At 41.2% G+C, this 16,189-nt stretch overlaps 1 protein-coding gene across 1 annotated transcript; it reads left to right on the top strand.

Moving 5' to 3' along the window:
* Positions 1–1,624: 1,624 nt before the first annotated feature.
* On the top strand, positions 1,625–15,871 carry LOC113068223 (B-cell receptor CD22-like). Its single transcript, XM_026240883.1, has 12 exons — positions 1,625–1,755; positions 1,921–2,058; positions 2,205–2,274; positions 2,770–3,111; positions 3,210–3,458; positions 4,636–4,887; positions 4,966–5,211; positions 9,166–9,241; positions 14,812–14,839; positions 14,973–15,053; positions 15,201–15,287; positions 15,602–15,871. Exons 2-12 carry the CDS (start codon positions 2,026–2,028, stop codon positions 15,611–15,613), a joined length of 1,476 nt encoding a protein of 491 aa, XP_026096668.1. The 5' UTR covers positions 1,625–1,755; positions 1,921–2,025; the 3' UTR covers positions 15,614–15,871.
* The last annotated feature ends 318 nt before the right edge of the window (positions 15,872–16,189 follow it).

Here is a 16,189-nt window from a genome sequence, read left to right as displayed (position 1 = left end):
CTATTGAATATACTGATAAATGGCCACTCACTCTATACCCATATCTTTTTTCAAAATCTGGTATATATACAGTATACCAATACCACAACCACCGTTGGGTTCTTTAGAGCCACCTATTAATATATTTATAGCCACTGATTAATGCCAGTTGGAGACGCGAACCGTTTAAAACGATTCAGTTCGATTTGGTGAACTGGTTCAAAAAGATCTGGTTACATCGAATGATTCGTTCGCGAACCGGATATCACAAACTGCTTTGTTTTGAACTCTCTCACAACAGACACGGAAGATAAGACAATGATGAATAAAGTCGTAGTTTTTGCTATTTTTGGACCAAAATGTATTTTCGATGCTTCAAAAAATTCTAACTGACCCTCTGATGTCACATGGACTACTTTGAAGATGTTTTTCTTACCTTTCTGGACATGGACAGTATACCGTACGCACAGCTTCAATGGAGGGACTGAGAGCTCTCGGACTAAATCTAAAATATCTTAAACTGTTTTCCGAAGATAAATGGAGGTCTCACTGCTTTGGAACGACATGAGGGTGAGTCATTAATGACTTTAGATTTTTGGATGACGGCACTCCGCAAGTTAATTTTCTTCCAGCAGGAGGCGCTAAGAGCGCTCTTGGGAGAGGTAGAGGTTTCTCCGGTAATGGCTGCAAAGCATCGCTGAGCTCACAAACTCTGCTTTATCAAGCATTACATGCAAAATTAAATCGAACATTTTCTAAATACAGTCGGTTTCCTTCTGAAATACAGTGATAAAAAACACCCGCTCTGGTTTTTGAAACCCTGGAATGTAGTAAATTTAAACCATAAAAAAGCAACCCAGCATCTTGGGTTAAACACAATAACCCAGCGTTGGGTTCGTCCATTTTTGACCCAGCGCTGGGTTGCTAAAATAACCCAAATTGGGTTGTTTTCAACCAAGCAGTTTTTTGAGTGTATTATTGATATATTTAATGTTGATGTCTGTTCTTCTCATGATTCGCGTGATTCTCACGAATCTCTGTTATAGTCACATTAGAAACACTCTAATGTTTTCGTTTAATTTGATTTTCAAAGATCCTATAATGAGGGATTATTGTCCAGTTTTCCAGGTTGACATTTCTTTTGAAACAAGTAGTTTTGGTGCAACATATCACAGGACTATTGAATATCCAGAAGTGTTTATGTCACAGCATTAGAAATGAACTGCAACTTTGCTACTTGTTAGTGAGTGTCAAGTGGTTTAGGGGAGGGACTTTCTCGCTCTACACAGCATCTGATTGGACAGAAATCTGTGTATCTTCACATCATGGATATTTGTGGCCCTTTTTCTCAGAAGTGAAAGTGTTTATAAATGCATATTGTTTCAAAGGAGTTCAGTAGCACATAGAAGAGCTCAGAGTTGATATACATGAACTAAAAGCAACCAATTTCTGTTTTGAGCTAATTTGATCTTTAATAAAACCAGCTTAATTTTCTAAAGAACGTTACGTCGTTTGAATTTCAGTTCTGATTGGTCTGTTTTGTAATGAGAGACTTTATACTGTAAACCTCCTCCGGCATTCATACAATAATCAAAACATGTCTGGACTTCAACAAATACATTTTATTTGTTTCCAGGTTCTGCATGGATCACCTGCTGTTCTCTAATGGACCGTCAGTGCTATACAGAATCACGTGACACAATAACAAAGATATCCAGGAGACGGATAAAAAACTTTTGAAAGAGTAGACTGTCAAAAAGAATGACTTATTTTACTGTAAATATGGCCTTTCATGGACAATTACACATTAGATAATATTACAACTAGTCTGGTTACACAGTCCAAAACATCTTTTGGAAATATGTTTAAATTAAACATGCCTACGTTACTGTTATTGTTTTGTACAGTACATTTGCATTCAGTGATGTTATTTTCTTGTAGAAGAAGGGAACTTCACCTATTTCCGTTGCTGGGCATTAAAATAGCGTTAACCAAACCAAGTCCATCATCGTAGAGCTAAAAGTGCATGTGATAAAACAGTCAGTCATGACTGCGGCTGATCTGATAAGCTTCAACACGGTAAGACAAACACACTCATACTTCAATGAAAACTGAGGATTATTGCTCACATAACATATGAGTCTTAATTTGAGAAATGTTAAGAATAGGGACATGTACATGTACTGTTCATGAGTGTATAAGTGCTAATTAATGCTGAATTATAGATATATTTGACGGTGATGTTGGTCAGAATGGCTCCTCGTCTTCCTCTTATCTTTCTGCTCATGATTCACGGTGAGTCTCTGATACATTCACATTACAAACTCTCTGATGGTTTTATTTAATTATATTATCAAAGAAAAAAATTGTGCTTTGCGGACAGATTATTAATATTTTTGGCAATTTTCTCAGAAGAAAGTTTTTAGCTCAACTAAAGCCACAAAATTAATACAATTTAATAAAAGTAGCTTTCAGTCTTGTTTTTAATTAAAAAAAAAAATTAATTACATAAAAGTGCAGCTTGTTATTTGTGGCTGATTTCTTTGCTCTGGTTTCACTTCTGTTTCTGTATTATCCACCATGAAAAATGAAGAAGTCATTCACACTAAGATAATTAGAAAAAATGAATAGATTTGGAAAAAATTGTAATATAATAATATATATATATAATATAATCACTGTTTTCAAGTTGCAAAAATGAACAGTATTCACATGCTTTCCAGAGTTTCATATTCCAGTGTACAGTGTTGATAAAACAACATTTTCCTCCTGATGAACTCTGTGTTTCAGGCGTTTCTAGTGCTGGTTGGGGTGTGATTTACAGTCATTCACGCATCTGTGCACTAAAGAACTCATCAGTTATAATGAGCTGCACTTATACATACCCTACTGGATATAAGCTTGAGAAAGTGTTCTGGACAAATAGCTATTCATTTCCACACCCTCCTGATCTCTTCATGGACCCTGAATACAGTCAGAGGCTTCAGTATCTGGGAGACAAACAGCAGAACTGCACCATCAGACTGAGTCATGTGACACAGAAGGACCAACACATGTACTATTTCAGATTCATCTCTGATAAACCTGATGGAAAATGGATTGGTGATCCAGGAGTGACTCTTACTGTGACAGGTGACTTTCATGAGGCTGAGCTCTTCTTCTGTGCATTATGTTGAATAATAATCAGTGTCTGACAGCAGCACTAGATATAATGTGTGTGTTGTGTTCAGATCTTCAGGTGGAGGCTCCTGAGAGAGTGACAGAGGGTCATAATGTCCGTCTGACATGTAAAAGCAGCTGCACTCTGACTGACAGAGCAACATTCATCTGGTACAGAAACTCACAGCCATTAACTGAGAGAAGAGACAGAAACAATCAACTCCTGCTGCAGTCAGTCAGAAGAGAGGATGCAGGCAGATACAGCTGTGGTGTACAGGGACACACTTACATCTCTCCTGCTGCTCAGTTCTCTGTCACCTGTGAGTAGGAATTTAAGTTTTTCTTTTTGAAAAGCAGCAGTTCAAAACTTCATATCCCTGATACACGGTCAGTGTGTTTTGTGGGAGCTCTTGTTATAAACTTTGGTAAAAAAAAAAAAAAAAAAAAAAAAAAAACTTTATTCACATTGCATCTTTCATTTTGTTGCTCAGATTTGATTTGTATGTGTAGCTGTTTACATTATTTTCTGCATTTTTTTTTTTTTTAATTCTGGCAATATCAGATTTGAGTGTGAAATGCACAGAATCCTCAGAATTAAACACAACACTGTTTCAGAGTTATTTTAACACTCTGTAGATGGGGACAATATATAATAATAATAAGTTTTATTTATATAGCTCCTTTCCAGAGCTCAAGGACACTTTACAATAAACAAACAACAATAAAGGCAATTGACAAAAAGAGCAAACAGTACAACAGCAGGCAATTGAGAGTGCAAGTACAGTAAGTGAGAAATTGGGTCGATGGGGCAGCAACCAGCTGAGAAAAAAAAAAAAAAAAAAAAAAAAATTATATAATTGTACAAAACTGCTAGGAGACCCAAAGGTTGAGGATCCACAAACAGTTCATTGTAATAATCCAGAAATGTATTCAGCTAAACAGAAAATGTTACTGTTTGAGTAAATGAATTGCTCCAGGATATTGGTTTGTTTTAACTCAGAGGGAGTTAAACTTATCCACTTATTCTCCTGTTATTTTCTTTTTTTATTTTAATATAGGCTACGTTACGAATATATAATTGAAATACAAACATACTGAAATACTTTATCCACGGAGTGAAGGCGGGAGCAGTGTTTTCTGATTATTAAATGCTCGGAGTGCAGGGGGAAATTGTTGTTAAAATACTCCTGATGTTATAGAGCTGTCACTTGAGTCGCAATGAGTTGAAAAATGTGCAGAAAAAAAAAAAATACTTGTGCAGAAAAATCACCTGCAGTCTGAATGTAAACACTTTGACTTGAATGTTATTCATGTTTACAATTGCAGTACTTTAGAAATATATAAAAATGCTTTAAACGATACATGCTATTAAACTTAAATATATTACAATGTATGTGTCCTTTTGTGCCTAGCACTGATGCTAATTTTTATAATGAAAACGTGAAACCAGTCGCATATAAATACTGAACTTTGAACTGTAAATACTGACACCTGTAGATCCTCCAGACAATCCTGTGATCTTCATCAGTCCATCAGAAATAGTGGAGGGAGATTCAGTGACTCTGAACTGCAGCAGTGATTCAAACCCTCCTGCAGAAATCAGCTGGTTTCAAGGAGGAACGTTTGTAGGATCTGGAACAATCTACAGCATCTCAAAGATCAGCTCTGATCACAGTGAAGAATACAAGTGTAGATCCATCAATGAACATGGAGAGAAATACTCTGATGCTGTGACTTTAAACATCATGTGTGAGTAAATGATCATCTGCACTTGTCAATCATAGACTTATAATATTTAGTTTGAATTTTCATATTTGTCATTTTTAGATCCTCCCAGGAACGTCTCAGTGTCTATAAATGGATCTGGTGTAATAGTGGAGGGTGAATCGGTGACTCTGATCTGCAGCAGTGATTCAAACCCTCCTGCAGAAATCAGTTGGTTTAAAGAGAATCAAAGCTCCTCTGTAGGATCTGGACAGAGTTTCAGTGCACTACAGAGTGGACGCTTCTACTGTGAGGCTCACAATCAACATGGATCTCAGAGATCAGACACTGTCACTGTCACTGTTAAAGGTAGCAGCTCATATATTTATATTACTCTTTCTGAAGTGAATTCAATTAAATTCAATTCAAGTTTATTTGTATAGCAATTTATACAATACAAATGGTTACAAAGCAACTTTACAGAAAATTACGTTTCTACAATATTTACTAGTAGCTTATAAGTGGTGACTGTCAGTTTGTGCACGTATGACAGGATTTTTCAGAAAAATTAATACAAGACATTATCAACGTGAATATTAAAATCTCCCACGATTAGCGCCTTATCAACTGTAACCAGAAGCTCTGAGAGGAAATCTGCAAATTATTTTTAAAGTCCCATTTTTCATGCTTTTTTGAAGCTTCTATTTACAGTGTGCAATAGAACATGTGTTCATGTTCCGCGTGTAAAAAAACAGTATTTTTCACACAATTCATCTGAGGTCCTCTGAGGGTCAGCATCATCTCTTCTCAGGTGTTCTGGATCCAGACTGGAGCTTGACATAGAAACAAATAGAGATATCATTAGCATAGCTGCTGTTCCAGCAAAGTAAAATGAATTAGTGTAATGCAAGCTAAAGAATAAGAATGCGCATTTGATCAGATGCAACTACACTCACAATTTAGGAGATATTTAAGAGATACATTATTCGAATTCTTGGCGAAAGAGATGTGTTTTTAATCTAGATTTAAACAGAGAGAGTGTGTCTTTAGTGGACTTTGCTATCCTAGGAACTACCAAAAGTCCAGCGTTTTGTGACCTTAGTGAGCATGATGGATTGTAACGTGTTATAAGGCTAGTTAGGTACGCAGGAGCTAAACAATTTTAGGGACTTGTAGTTAAGTAATGATAATTTGTAACTGATACGGAACTTAAGAGGTAGCCAGTGCAGAGACTGTAAAATTGGGGTAATATGATCATATTTTCTTGACCTGGTAAGGACTCTAGCCACTGCATTTTGGACTACCTGTAGCTTGTTTATTGAAGAAGCAGAACAACCACCTAGAAGTGCATTACAATAGTCCAGTCTAGAGGTCATAAATGCATGAACTAGCTTTTCTGCATCAGAAACAGATAACATGTTTCGTAGCTTGGCAATGTTACTAAGATGGAAGAATGCTGTTTTTGTAACATGTGAACAATGATTTTCAAAAGACAAGTTGTGGTCTAATATAACACCCAGATTTTTGACTGTAGAGGAAGTAACAGTATATCCATCTAGTTGCAAATTGTATTCTACAAGATTCTGTATAGTGTTTTTTGGTCCAATAATTAATATATCTTTCTTATTTGAATTTAATAGGAGAAAATTATTGGTCATCCAATTGGTCATTGGTCATCTTTTACATTTTACATTTTTAACACACTCTGTTAGCTTAGATAATTGGGAAGTTGAATCTGGTCTCGTTGAGATATATAGCTGAGTATCATCAGCATAACAGTGGAAGCTAGTTCTGTGTTTTCTAATAATATTACCAAGTAGCAACATGTGTACTGAAAATAGAAGGGGACCTAGGATGGATCCTTGTGGCACTCCATATTTTACTGGTGATAAATGAGATGACTCCCATTTAAAATAATCAAAATGGTAGCGATCGGACAGGTAGGATCTAAACCATCTTAGAGCCTGCCCTTGAATACATGTATCGTTTTGTAATCACTCTATGAATATGTCATGATCTATGGTGTTGAACACAGCACTAAGATCAAGTAAAACCAGCAAAGAGATGCAGCCTTGATCTGACGCAAGAAGCAAGTAATTTTTAATTTTAACAAGTGCAGTTTCTGTGCTATGGTGAGGACTGAAACCTGACGGAAATTCTTCATACAGATAATTTTTTTTTGCAGGAAGGAGCACAACTGAGCAGACACAACTTTTTCTGAAATTGGATACATACATGGAAGATTTGAAATTGGCCTATAATTTTCCAGTTCAGTAGGACCTAGTTTTGGTTTCTTAATAAGAGGCTTAATAATCTCCAGCTTGAATCGTCTTGGGACCTGACCTAAAGATAACGACGAGTTAATGATAAAGTTAACGACAGTTTTTCGGCGATTTAACACAGGGTACAGGATCTAATAAACATGTTGTTGGTTTAGATACAGTGATATGTTAATTTAGCTCTTCCTGTCCTATAGTTGTAAAGCACTGCAGTTTATCTTTGGGTGCGATGGATGAAACTGTGAAAAAAAAAAAAAAGTGTTAGATGCTCTAGAATCTGCATTCGCTATTGTATTTCTAATGTTATCTATTTTATCAGTGAATAAATTCATAAAGTCATTACTATTAAACACTGATGGAATATTTGAATCAGGTGGAGTCTGGTAAGTTGTTAATTTAGCCACTGTGCTAAATAAAAACCTTGGATTGTTATGGTTATTTTCTATGAGTTTGTGTATATGCTCTGCCCTAGCAGTTTTTAGAGCCTGTCTATAGCTGGACATACTGTTTTCCATGCAATTCTATAAACTTCCAAGTTAGTTTTTCTCCATTTGCGTTCAAGACTACGAGTTTCTTTCTTGAGAGAGTGAGTATTACTGTTATACCATGGCACAGTACATTTTTCTCTAACCTTTTTCAATTTGATGGGGGCAACAGTTTCTAATGTATTCGAGAAAATAGTGACCATTTTGCCAGTCATTCCATCTAGTTCATGTGTATTTTGGGGTACAAATAGCAGTTGAGATATATCAGGCAGGTTAATTGCGAATCTGTCTTTGTTGGCTGGAACAATAGTTCTGCCCAGACGGTAACGCTGAGACATATAGTTAATTTCAGTGATAAGGAGCATGCACGATACAAGGAAATGGTCTGTAACATCATCACATTGAGGTACAATATCTATAGCAGTAAGATCGATTCAATGAGATATAATTAAATCTAGTGTATGATTAAAATGATGAGTGAGCCTGGTGACATTTAGCTCGACTCCAAAAGATTTTACTAGGTCAGTAAATGCAAGTACTAATGCATCATTTGAATTATCAACGTGAATATTAAAATCTCCCACGATTAGCGCCTTATCAACTGTAACCAGAAGGTCTGAGAGGAAATCTGCAAATTATTTTAAAAGTCCCATTTTTCGTGCTTTTTTGAAGCTTCTATTTACAGTGTGCAATAGAACATGTGTTCATGTTCCGCGTGTAAAAAAACAGTATTTTTCACACAATTCACTTATCTGTATCTCGCTGTTTTCACTCTCATAAAAACGGGCTGATGACTTCCTTGTTCTTTAAAGTCCCTCCTTCAGAAACACATAACGCGTTCTGATTGTGCCAACCGTTCCTGTCTTGTGATTCGACAGCAGCGTTTCGATGACATGGCGACAAACACAAACGCAGCTCTTCCTCTTCTCCGTCGGAGCGCAACAAGACCACGCCCCCTCTTTGTGCATTCATGTGGGCGGAGGTTAGTCAAAAAAAAGTTTTAGTGACGTCATTACTGCAGGAATGGAATGAGGGATGTGGTCCAAAAGGGTAATTTTTGTACGCGAATTCTGTTAAATAAAATATCTCGCTTATAACAGTAGTTTAGTGGAGTGAACTCATTTAGACCAAAATAATAATCATTTGGTTTTAGCCAGGTTTCAGTCAAGCAGAGTACATCAAAACTATTATCTGTGATCATTTCATTTACAATAACTGCTTTGGGTGTGAGTGATCTAATATTTATGAGACCAAACTTTAAAAATAGTTTTTGTTCATTTACTTTACATGTTTCTGGTTTAATCAGGATAAGATTTTTTATAGATCCTACATTAAATTTATATTTTAACCTCACTATTCGGGGAACAGACACAGTCTTAATAGATTGTACAGCGCAAGTACTTTTATCATTTAAATGGGTGGAACAAAAGTCATCATAATAGTTATTTGAGAATTGTCTTACTAGCCATATGGAGCGAAGTGCCCTGGAGATGTTGTCATCTGAACAGATTCAATATCTGAATCTGTTCAGATATTTTACTCTTTTGTCTCTGTTGTAGGACGTCTCGTGATTTTGTACATATCTGCTGGAGTCGTTTGTGGAGCTGCAGTAATCATAACGATATTACTGATTTGGTAAGATGCGTGTGTGTGTGTATGTGTGTGATACTGATCACACGTCTAAACTAGAGTTGTTCCAATTCTGATACTAGTATCGGAAATATCACCGATACCACAAAAAATTCTGGCATCAGCATTGGAGAGTACATGAACCCATATACCAATCCGATACCATTTTCTAGATCTAGTTATGACCGCTAGCTTTGCCTAACTGCTGCACGGATCTTCTTCGCTGCTCAGAATGCATTGCAAACACAGGAAGTTGTGCTGTGTTGCCACAAGCAACACCTGTTTAGAGAAGCGAAAAAGAAATGAAAATGCGTTATTATTATGTCCGCTGTTCCCTATCTGAGGAAATTTAAGAGAAAACGCCAATGAAATTGGCAAGTGGATTAACACACCTGAGCCACTCCCCGTGCTAGCGGGTATAAATAGGGCGACAGGTGCATCCACTCATTAGATTTTTGCTTCGGAGCCGAGTAGTCGATGAATAAAATCACTACAAAGCCATCATCTTTGTTTTTGCTTAAACTGTTCCTGGTCGGTGTGACGGCGCGTTACAGTGGTGTCCCTGTGAGACGGCGATTCCCCTGGGCGCTTCGGCTTAAAGAGACAGTTCTAAAAGAGCAAATCACGGACGATTCGCGTCTTTATCAAGTTGCCGTTTCGTCCGTGTCCTTCTGGATGCGGTCGTTTCCTGTCTTCGGTTGACGGTCACGAGCGTTGTCTGCAGTGTCTGGGCGTCCAACACGCTGAGGCTGCGCTCGTGGATGATTCATGAGTCTACTGTGGGCGTATGAACATGGCAGCGCTGCGATCGCGTCTCTCACTCCTCAAGGGGAGTGCAGCAGACCCCTCTGTCGCCACCCGTCCCGGTCTCTCTGGCTCGAGCAGAGGGCCGCCGGCTGGCGCTCTGGGAGATCTGAGGATCACAGTGAGAGCTTCTCCGCCGGGCCACGCCCCACGGACCTCTCACTCCTCACGCAGCGACTGTCCCGTGCAGCTGCCGATTGTTTCTGCTGGGCCGTCTCATAGCGGTCCCAGCGTGTCTTTCGGTGCGCCGCCCGAAGACCAGATGTCGATTGCTGCATCGGGGGATGGGTTATCGACCTCTGAGGATGAAGGTTCGGTGGGGCTGCCCGCCTCGGGTGTTGTCGCTGCTGCCGAATCGGACTTGGAGTTGTCGGCCATGCTTGCCCGGGCAGCCGTGAGTATCGGACTGTGCTCTCCCCTGTGCAGAGAATCTCTTATCTCGGTATGGAGTTAGACTCGGTGAGTATGACGGCACGTCTCACCAGCGAGCGTGCCCACTCAGTGCTGAACTGCCTGAGTTCCTTCAGAGGCAGGACAGTGGTACCGCTGAAACACTTTCAGAGGCTCCTGGGGCATATGGCATCCGCAGCCGCAGTCACGCCGCTCGGGTTGCTTCATATGAGACCACTTCAGCACTGGTTACACTCCCGAGTCCCGAGATGGGCATGGCGCCGCGGTACACATCATGTCACCATCACACTGATGTGTCGCCGCCTATTCAGTCCTTGGTCGGACCTTGCTTTTCTACGGGCCGGCGTGCCCTTAGAACAAGTGTCCCGGCACGTTGTTGACACAACAGATGCCTCCAACTCGGGCTGGGGCGCGACATGCAACGGGCAGGCAGCTTCAGGGTCCTGGACAGGACCTCGACTGCTTTGGCACATCAACTGCCTGGAGTTGCTGGCAGTGCATCTAGCTTTGCGACGGTTTCATCTGCTAGTGCTGGACAAGCACGTGTTGGTCCGCACGGACAACACTGCGGCTGTTTCGTACATCAACCGACAAGGCGGTTTACGATCACGTCGCATGTCTCAACTCGCCCGTCATCTCCTCCTTTGGAGTCAGACGTGGCTCAAGTCGCTGCGCGCTGTCCACATCCCGGGGGAGCTCAATCGTGCGGCCGACGCGCTCTCACAACAGCTCACTTTCCCCGGGGAATGGCGACTCCATCCCCAGACGGTCCAGCTGATCTGGAGTCGATTCGGGGAAGCCCAGGTAGACCTGTTTGCTTCCCATGAGTCCTCCCACTGCCAGCTGTACTATTCCCTGTCCCAGGCCCCCCTGGGCACAGATGCACTGGCACACAGCTGGCCTCGGGCTTTACGCAAGTATGCGTTTCCCCCAGTGAGCCTGCTCGCACAGACACTGTGCAAGGTCAGGGAGGACGAGGAACAGGTCCTGTTGGTTGCGCCTTACTGGCCCACCCGGACCTGGTTTTCGGAACTCATGCTCCTCGTGACAGCCCCTCCCTGGCGCATCCCCCTGAGGAGAGACCTTCTCTCTCAGGGGTTTGGCACCATTTGGCACCCGCGTCCAGATCTCTGGAACCTCCATGTGTGGCTTCTAGACAGGACGCGGCAGACCTAAGTGATCTGCCCCCAGCGGTGGTAGACACTATCACTCAGGCTAGAGCCCCTTCTACGAGGCAGGCCTATGCTCTGAAGTGGAGTCTGTTCACGAATTGGTGTTCTTCTCACCGAGAAGACCCCCGGAGATGCCCGGTCAGAGTCATGCTTTCTTTCCTGCAAGGTAGGCTGGAGCGTGGGCTGTCACCCTCCACCCTGAAGGTGTATGTGGCTGCCATTGCAGCACATCACGATGCAGTGGACGGCCGGTCCCTGGGGAGGCATGACCTGATCGTTAGGTTCCTGAGGGGTGCCAGAAGGTTACATCCTCCTAGGACACCCTTGATTCCCTCCTGGGACCTCTCTATTGTCCTGGCGGGACTTCAGAGGGGTCCCTTTGAGCCGCTGGATTCGGTTGAGCTGAAGTTCCTGTCTCTCAAGACAGCGCTCCTGATCGCGCTCACTTCCATCAAGAGGGTCGGGGACCTCCAAGCATTTTCGGTAAGTGAAGAGTGCCTCGTGTTCGGGCCGGCCTACTCTCACGTTGTCCTGAGACCCCGGCCTGGATACGTGCCCAAGGTTCCCACCACTCCCTTCCGAGACCAGGTGGTGAACCTGCAAGCGCTGCCCCTGCAGGAGGCAGATCCAGCCTTGTCATTGCTGTGTCCCGTAAGAGCGCTTCGCATATACGTGGACCGCACCCAGAGCTTCAGAAGCTCTGAGCAGCTCCTGGTCTGCTTTGGAGGTCAGCAGAAGGGGAAGGCTGTCTCTAAGCAGAGGTTGGCCCACTGGATAGTGGATTGGCGCACGGCGCCTCTCTGGCAGACATTTGTCGAGCTGCGGGCTGGGCGACACCTAACACCTTTGCGAGGTTTTACAACCTCCGTGTAGAGCCAGTTTCCTCCCGTGTGTTGGGTAACAGGTAATTGGCGGGAAGGGCTGGCTGGGTGTCTCGCTTGCTGCGCCATTCCCCCTAACACGGGGATGTGAGCGCCTTCTTCTCCCAGTAGAGTTCCACGGTTGGCGTACCCTGGTCGAGCATCCTCCAGCACCCTCGGCGTCAGACTTGGCGGAGCAGTCTGTCGCCAGGCCCAGTACTGGCGTTAGCATGCCCGGAGCCGGTCAGCCCCTGTACTGGGCTAGGTGTCCATATGGCTGGGTTCCCTACGGGTAATCCCATATGTGTATTCTTCCACGGTAAGGTTTCCCTCTTGGCAAACCCGTGTCTTCCCTTGACAGATCGCTCTGTCAGTCTCTTCTGGCAGCCGTTCCATCCCTACTCCAAGGTAGGACCTGCCTCAGAGACCCTTTCCATATGTAGTACTGCCCCCTGGGTCAGTCCATATCGGTATATCCACATGTCACCTCCCTACGGGTAGGATGTGGTCTCCGTAGCGGCCTTTCCTAAAGGCTCGCTTCCCCATTGTCTTGCCAGCTGAAAGAACAAATAGGGAAGATTTGAAGCAATCTTTCTCCGAAAGTTGAAATCCCTTCCATTTACTTATGTGGGCGGAACAGCAGCATGGCCTTCTCCAGCAGCGATGTACTCACCCTTTGGCCCCTTCGGTACCAAGGTCAGTGAATTTGCGCTGGGGCTTTGGGAAGGTTACGACCTTAAGCGTAGCTTTTGTGGCACGCCAAGGCTTGTCAACAATTGCAGCGCCTCAGGGTTGTGACGAGGTTCAGGTTATGGCGTTTTACATAGGACCCCATTTGTCGGTCGACATAACTCGTAGTGACCGACAGATATGGAACGTCTCGGTTACGTACGTAACCCTCGTTCCCTGATGGAGGGAACGGAGACATTATGTCCCCATGCCACAAACTTGAACCATTCGCTGTTGCCGGGACACGTTCTCGGCTCCTCAGCGTAAAACCTAATGAGTGGATGCACCTGTCGCCCTATTTATACCCGCTAGCACGGGGAGTGGCTCAGGTGTGTTAATCCACTTGCCAATTTCATTGGCGTTTTCTCTTAAAATCAGAGATGATTGGCCTCCCAAGTGAGACCCCATTTGTCGGTCGACATAACGTCTCCGTTCCCTCCATCAGGGAACGAGGGTTACGTACGTAACCGAGACGTTTAGCAGTATTTCAGACTGGACCAACCAGACAATAAAATGGCGACTAGGGATGCCACAGGTACTGGCACTTTACTACCAAGTTGGTGCTGAAAATGTAAAAATGTGATGATATCAGCATCTCTGTAGTACCGGTAGTAAGTTACAGACTCCCGAGTGTATTCTGTACCCGAAGCTGCGTTTCAGTCGCTTCCGTGTTAGTCTAAGCGCAGGGCTCCAGACTGTAGCCGAATATATACTAGTGTCGGTGAATATTAAACTGCGAAATACTACTTAAATATTACTCCTGCAAATTCTACATCTCTCTGGGTGACGGGCGCAGATGCGTGGGAGCTCGCTGTTTTGTAGTCTCTGCCGTGTGTCACTATGTGAGGACACGAACACATAACCCGTCACTTCATGAGAATTTACCATTTCATTTGAGAAAACTGTCATATCATAAACAAAGACACTCAAAGATCTTCATGGCAGCCCATCAAAATAAATGTTCGGTTTAACGTGAGTGAATTGACAATATATTAAGCTACTGTTGGAGCCTACAGTAGATTTAGCTATGTCTCTATGTAGTAATAATAATACGTCTCTATTAATAATAATAATTATGCCTAGACAGTTGCTTGTTTTTTACTTGTTTTGTTGTAAAGAGATTTTTTTTATTAATATATCATTTTTATATTCCTAGACTTATTTATTGCAGTTTTTTTTATACAATTATATTGTAAAACTAAAATACCTATTTAGTTTGCAGTGTTAGATTTTTGGCTGTATTTGAAGTTCTTTTTGCTTAAGAAAATAAATAATATTAATGTCAAATTAATGTCAGATAATAAAAATACTGTAATAAATACAGTAGTTCACTATGTATTTGTTCATGTTTTATTAAGGGATAAGTCTGAAGCACACCATAAAATAATTCTAGCAATTAACACAGGGCTAGTAGTATATACAGCTGTATATACAGATACACCCAAGTATCGGATCAGTACTCGGTATCGGCCAATACCCTGGGCCCAGGTATCGAAATCGGTATCGGGAAGAGAAAAAGGGTTTTGGAACATCTCTAGTCTAAACAAACATCAAATAAGTTGTGATTGGCTGTAATTGTGTCAAATCATTGTCTTTAAAGGTGGGTGAAAAAGAGAAATAAAACTCAGGTATGGATATTAATTTAATTATTAGTAATTTACTGATCAGGCAATTGAACTCCGACTGAAACTCTGAATTTGTGGCTTTATCTATTGAGATTAATACATGCATTATTTATTCTGTCTTTTTTTTATGGGAAAGGTGAATCATTCCAGACCTAATCATGACCGGCACAAAGCTTGCAATGATGAATTGAATGAACCTGTATATGCAAATGAAATGGTAGGTGTTTTAGCTGAGGTTTTCCTACAAAATACTAAACTCTCTTCACTTGTAGCCAAAGGAAATACTCTTCTATGTCATTGTGAAATTAGCAAATGTCTTATAACTTAGTGTACGGACATTTCTATAAAACAGTTGTGATTTTAGGTTGTCTCTTCATTCATAAAGGCTGCTCAACATGGCCCTGATGTTTGTAAACCTGAACTGAACTCTCCAGTGTATGAAAATATTCAAGTAAGTAAGAACACAGGGCTCAGGGCTCTGGCCTTCAAGGTCCCCTTTCCTGCAGAGGTTTAGCTCCAATCCTAATCAAACAAACCTGAACAAGTTCATCCAGCTCTTCAGGATCACTACAAAGTTACTGGCAGTGGGTTTGGTCAAGATTGGGTTGGAGCTGAACTCAAGTAGAGAACCCCTGCACTATATAATGAAAAATACATAACATATGACTAATGTTCTTGATGAAATATATTAACTACTGTATATCATCATTAACATTTTCTCTTTTTCTTTCTTTCTCTTTCTTTTTTCAAACTCAACATAAAAAGAAGAGGATGTAGTTTTTTGGACACAAAGCAAACATTTTACATATCGGTTTGTGGGTGGAGACCAGAATGATTGACAAGTGTGTTTGATTGATCATTTTATAGATAATTGAGTAAAAATGAAAGTAAAGAGTTAATTAACTGATAAGATGGTGTAATCCCTTAAGTGTGTTTTCTCTTTACACTTTATCTCTTTACACAATCTTTTAAGCTTGCTGCATTTAGATTTTTTATGTTTTTAAACTGTTCAGTGATAACTATGAAAAAAAGGGACCCACTTTATATTAAGTGGCCTTAACTACTATGTACTTACATTTTAAATAATAATAATTTAGTACAATGTACTTATTGTGTACATACATGTTTTTACATTGTACTTATATTTTAAAAAAAAATTACATGTAATTACATCTGTATTTAATTTCTGTAATCACATTTATAATTACACTGTTGACCCATACTTTACACCTTAACCCACCCTTAAACTTACCCATACCTCCAACCCTCTCCCTAACCTTACCCCTATCCCACCTCAATAGCAGCAAAAGTGTTTTACAATACAATATTAACACAATAAGTATATTGTACTTA

The sequence above is a fragment of the Carassius auratus genome, linkage group LG44F (assembly GCF_003368295.1).
Source record: "Carassius auratus strain Wakin linkage group LG44F, ASM336829v1, whole genome shotgun sequence".
Lineage (NCBI taxonomy): Eukaryota > Metazoa > Chordata > Actinopteri > Cypriniformes > Cyprinidae > Carassius > Carassius auratus.
Note: the sequence above shows the minus strand (reverse complement) of the source record. Positions and strands in the feature narration are given on the sequence as shown.

Excerpts from the sequence above, each read along its gene's own strand:
- LOC113068223 (XM_026240883.1), top strand. The coding sequence starts at position 2,026 with ATGACTGCGGCTGATCTGATAAGCTTCAACACG. Across the intron at positions 2,059-2,204 it reads ATCTGATAAGCTTCAACACG|ATATATTTGACGGTGATGTT; the intron begins GTAAGACAAACA and ends GCTGAATTATAG. Across the intron at positions 5,212-9,165 it reads TGTCACTGTCACTGTTAAAG|GACGTCTCGTGATTTTGTAC; the intron begins GTAGCAGCTCAT and ends TCTCTGTTGTAG.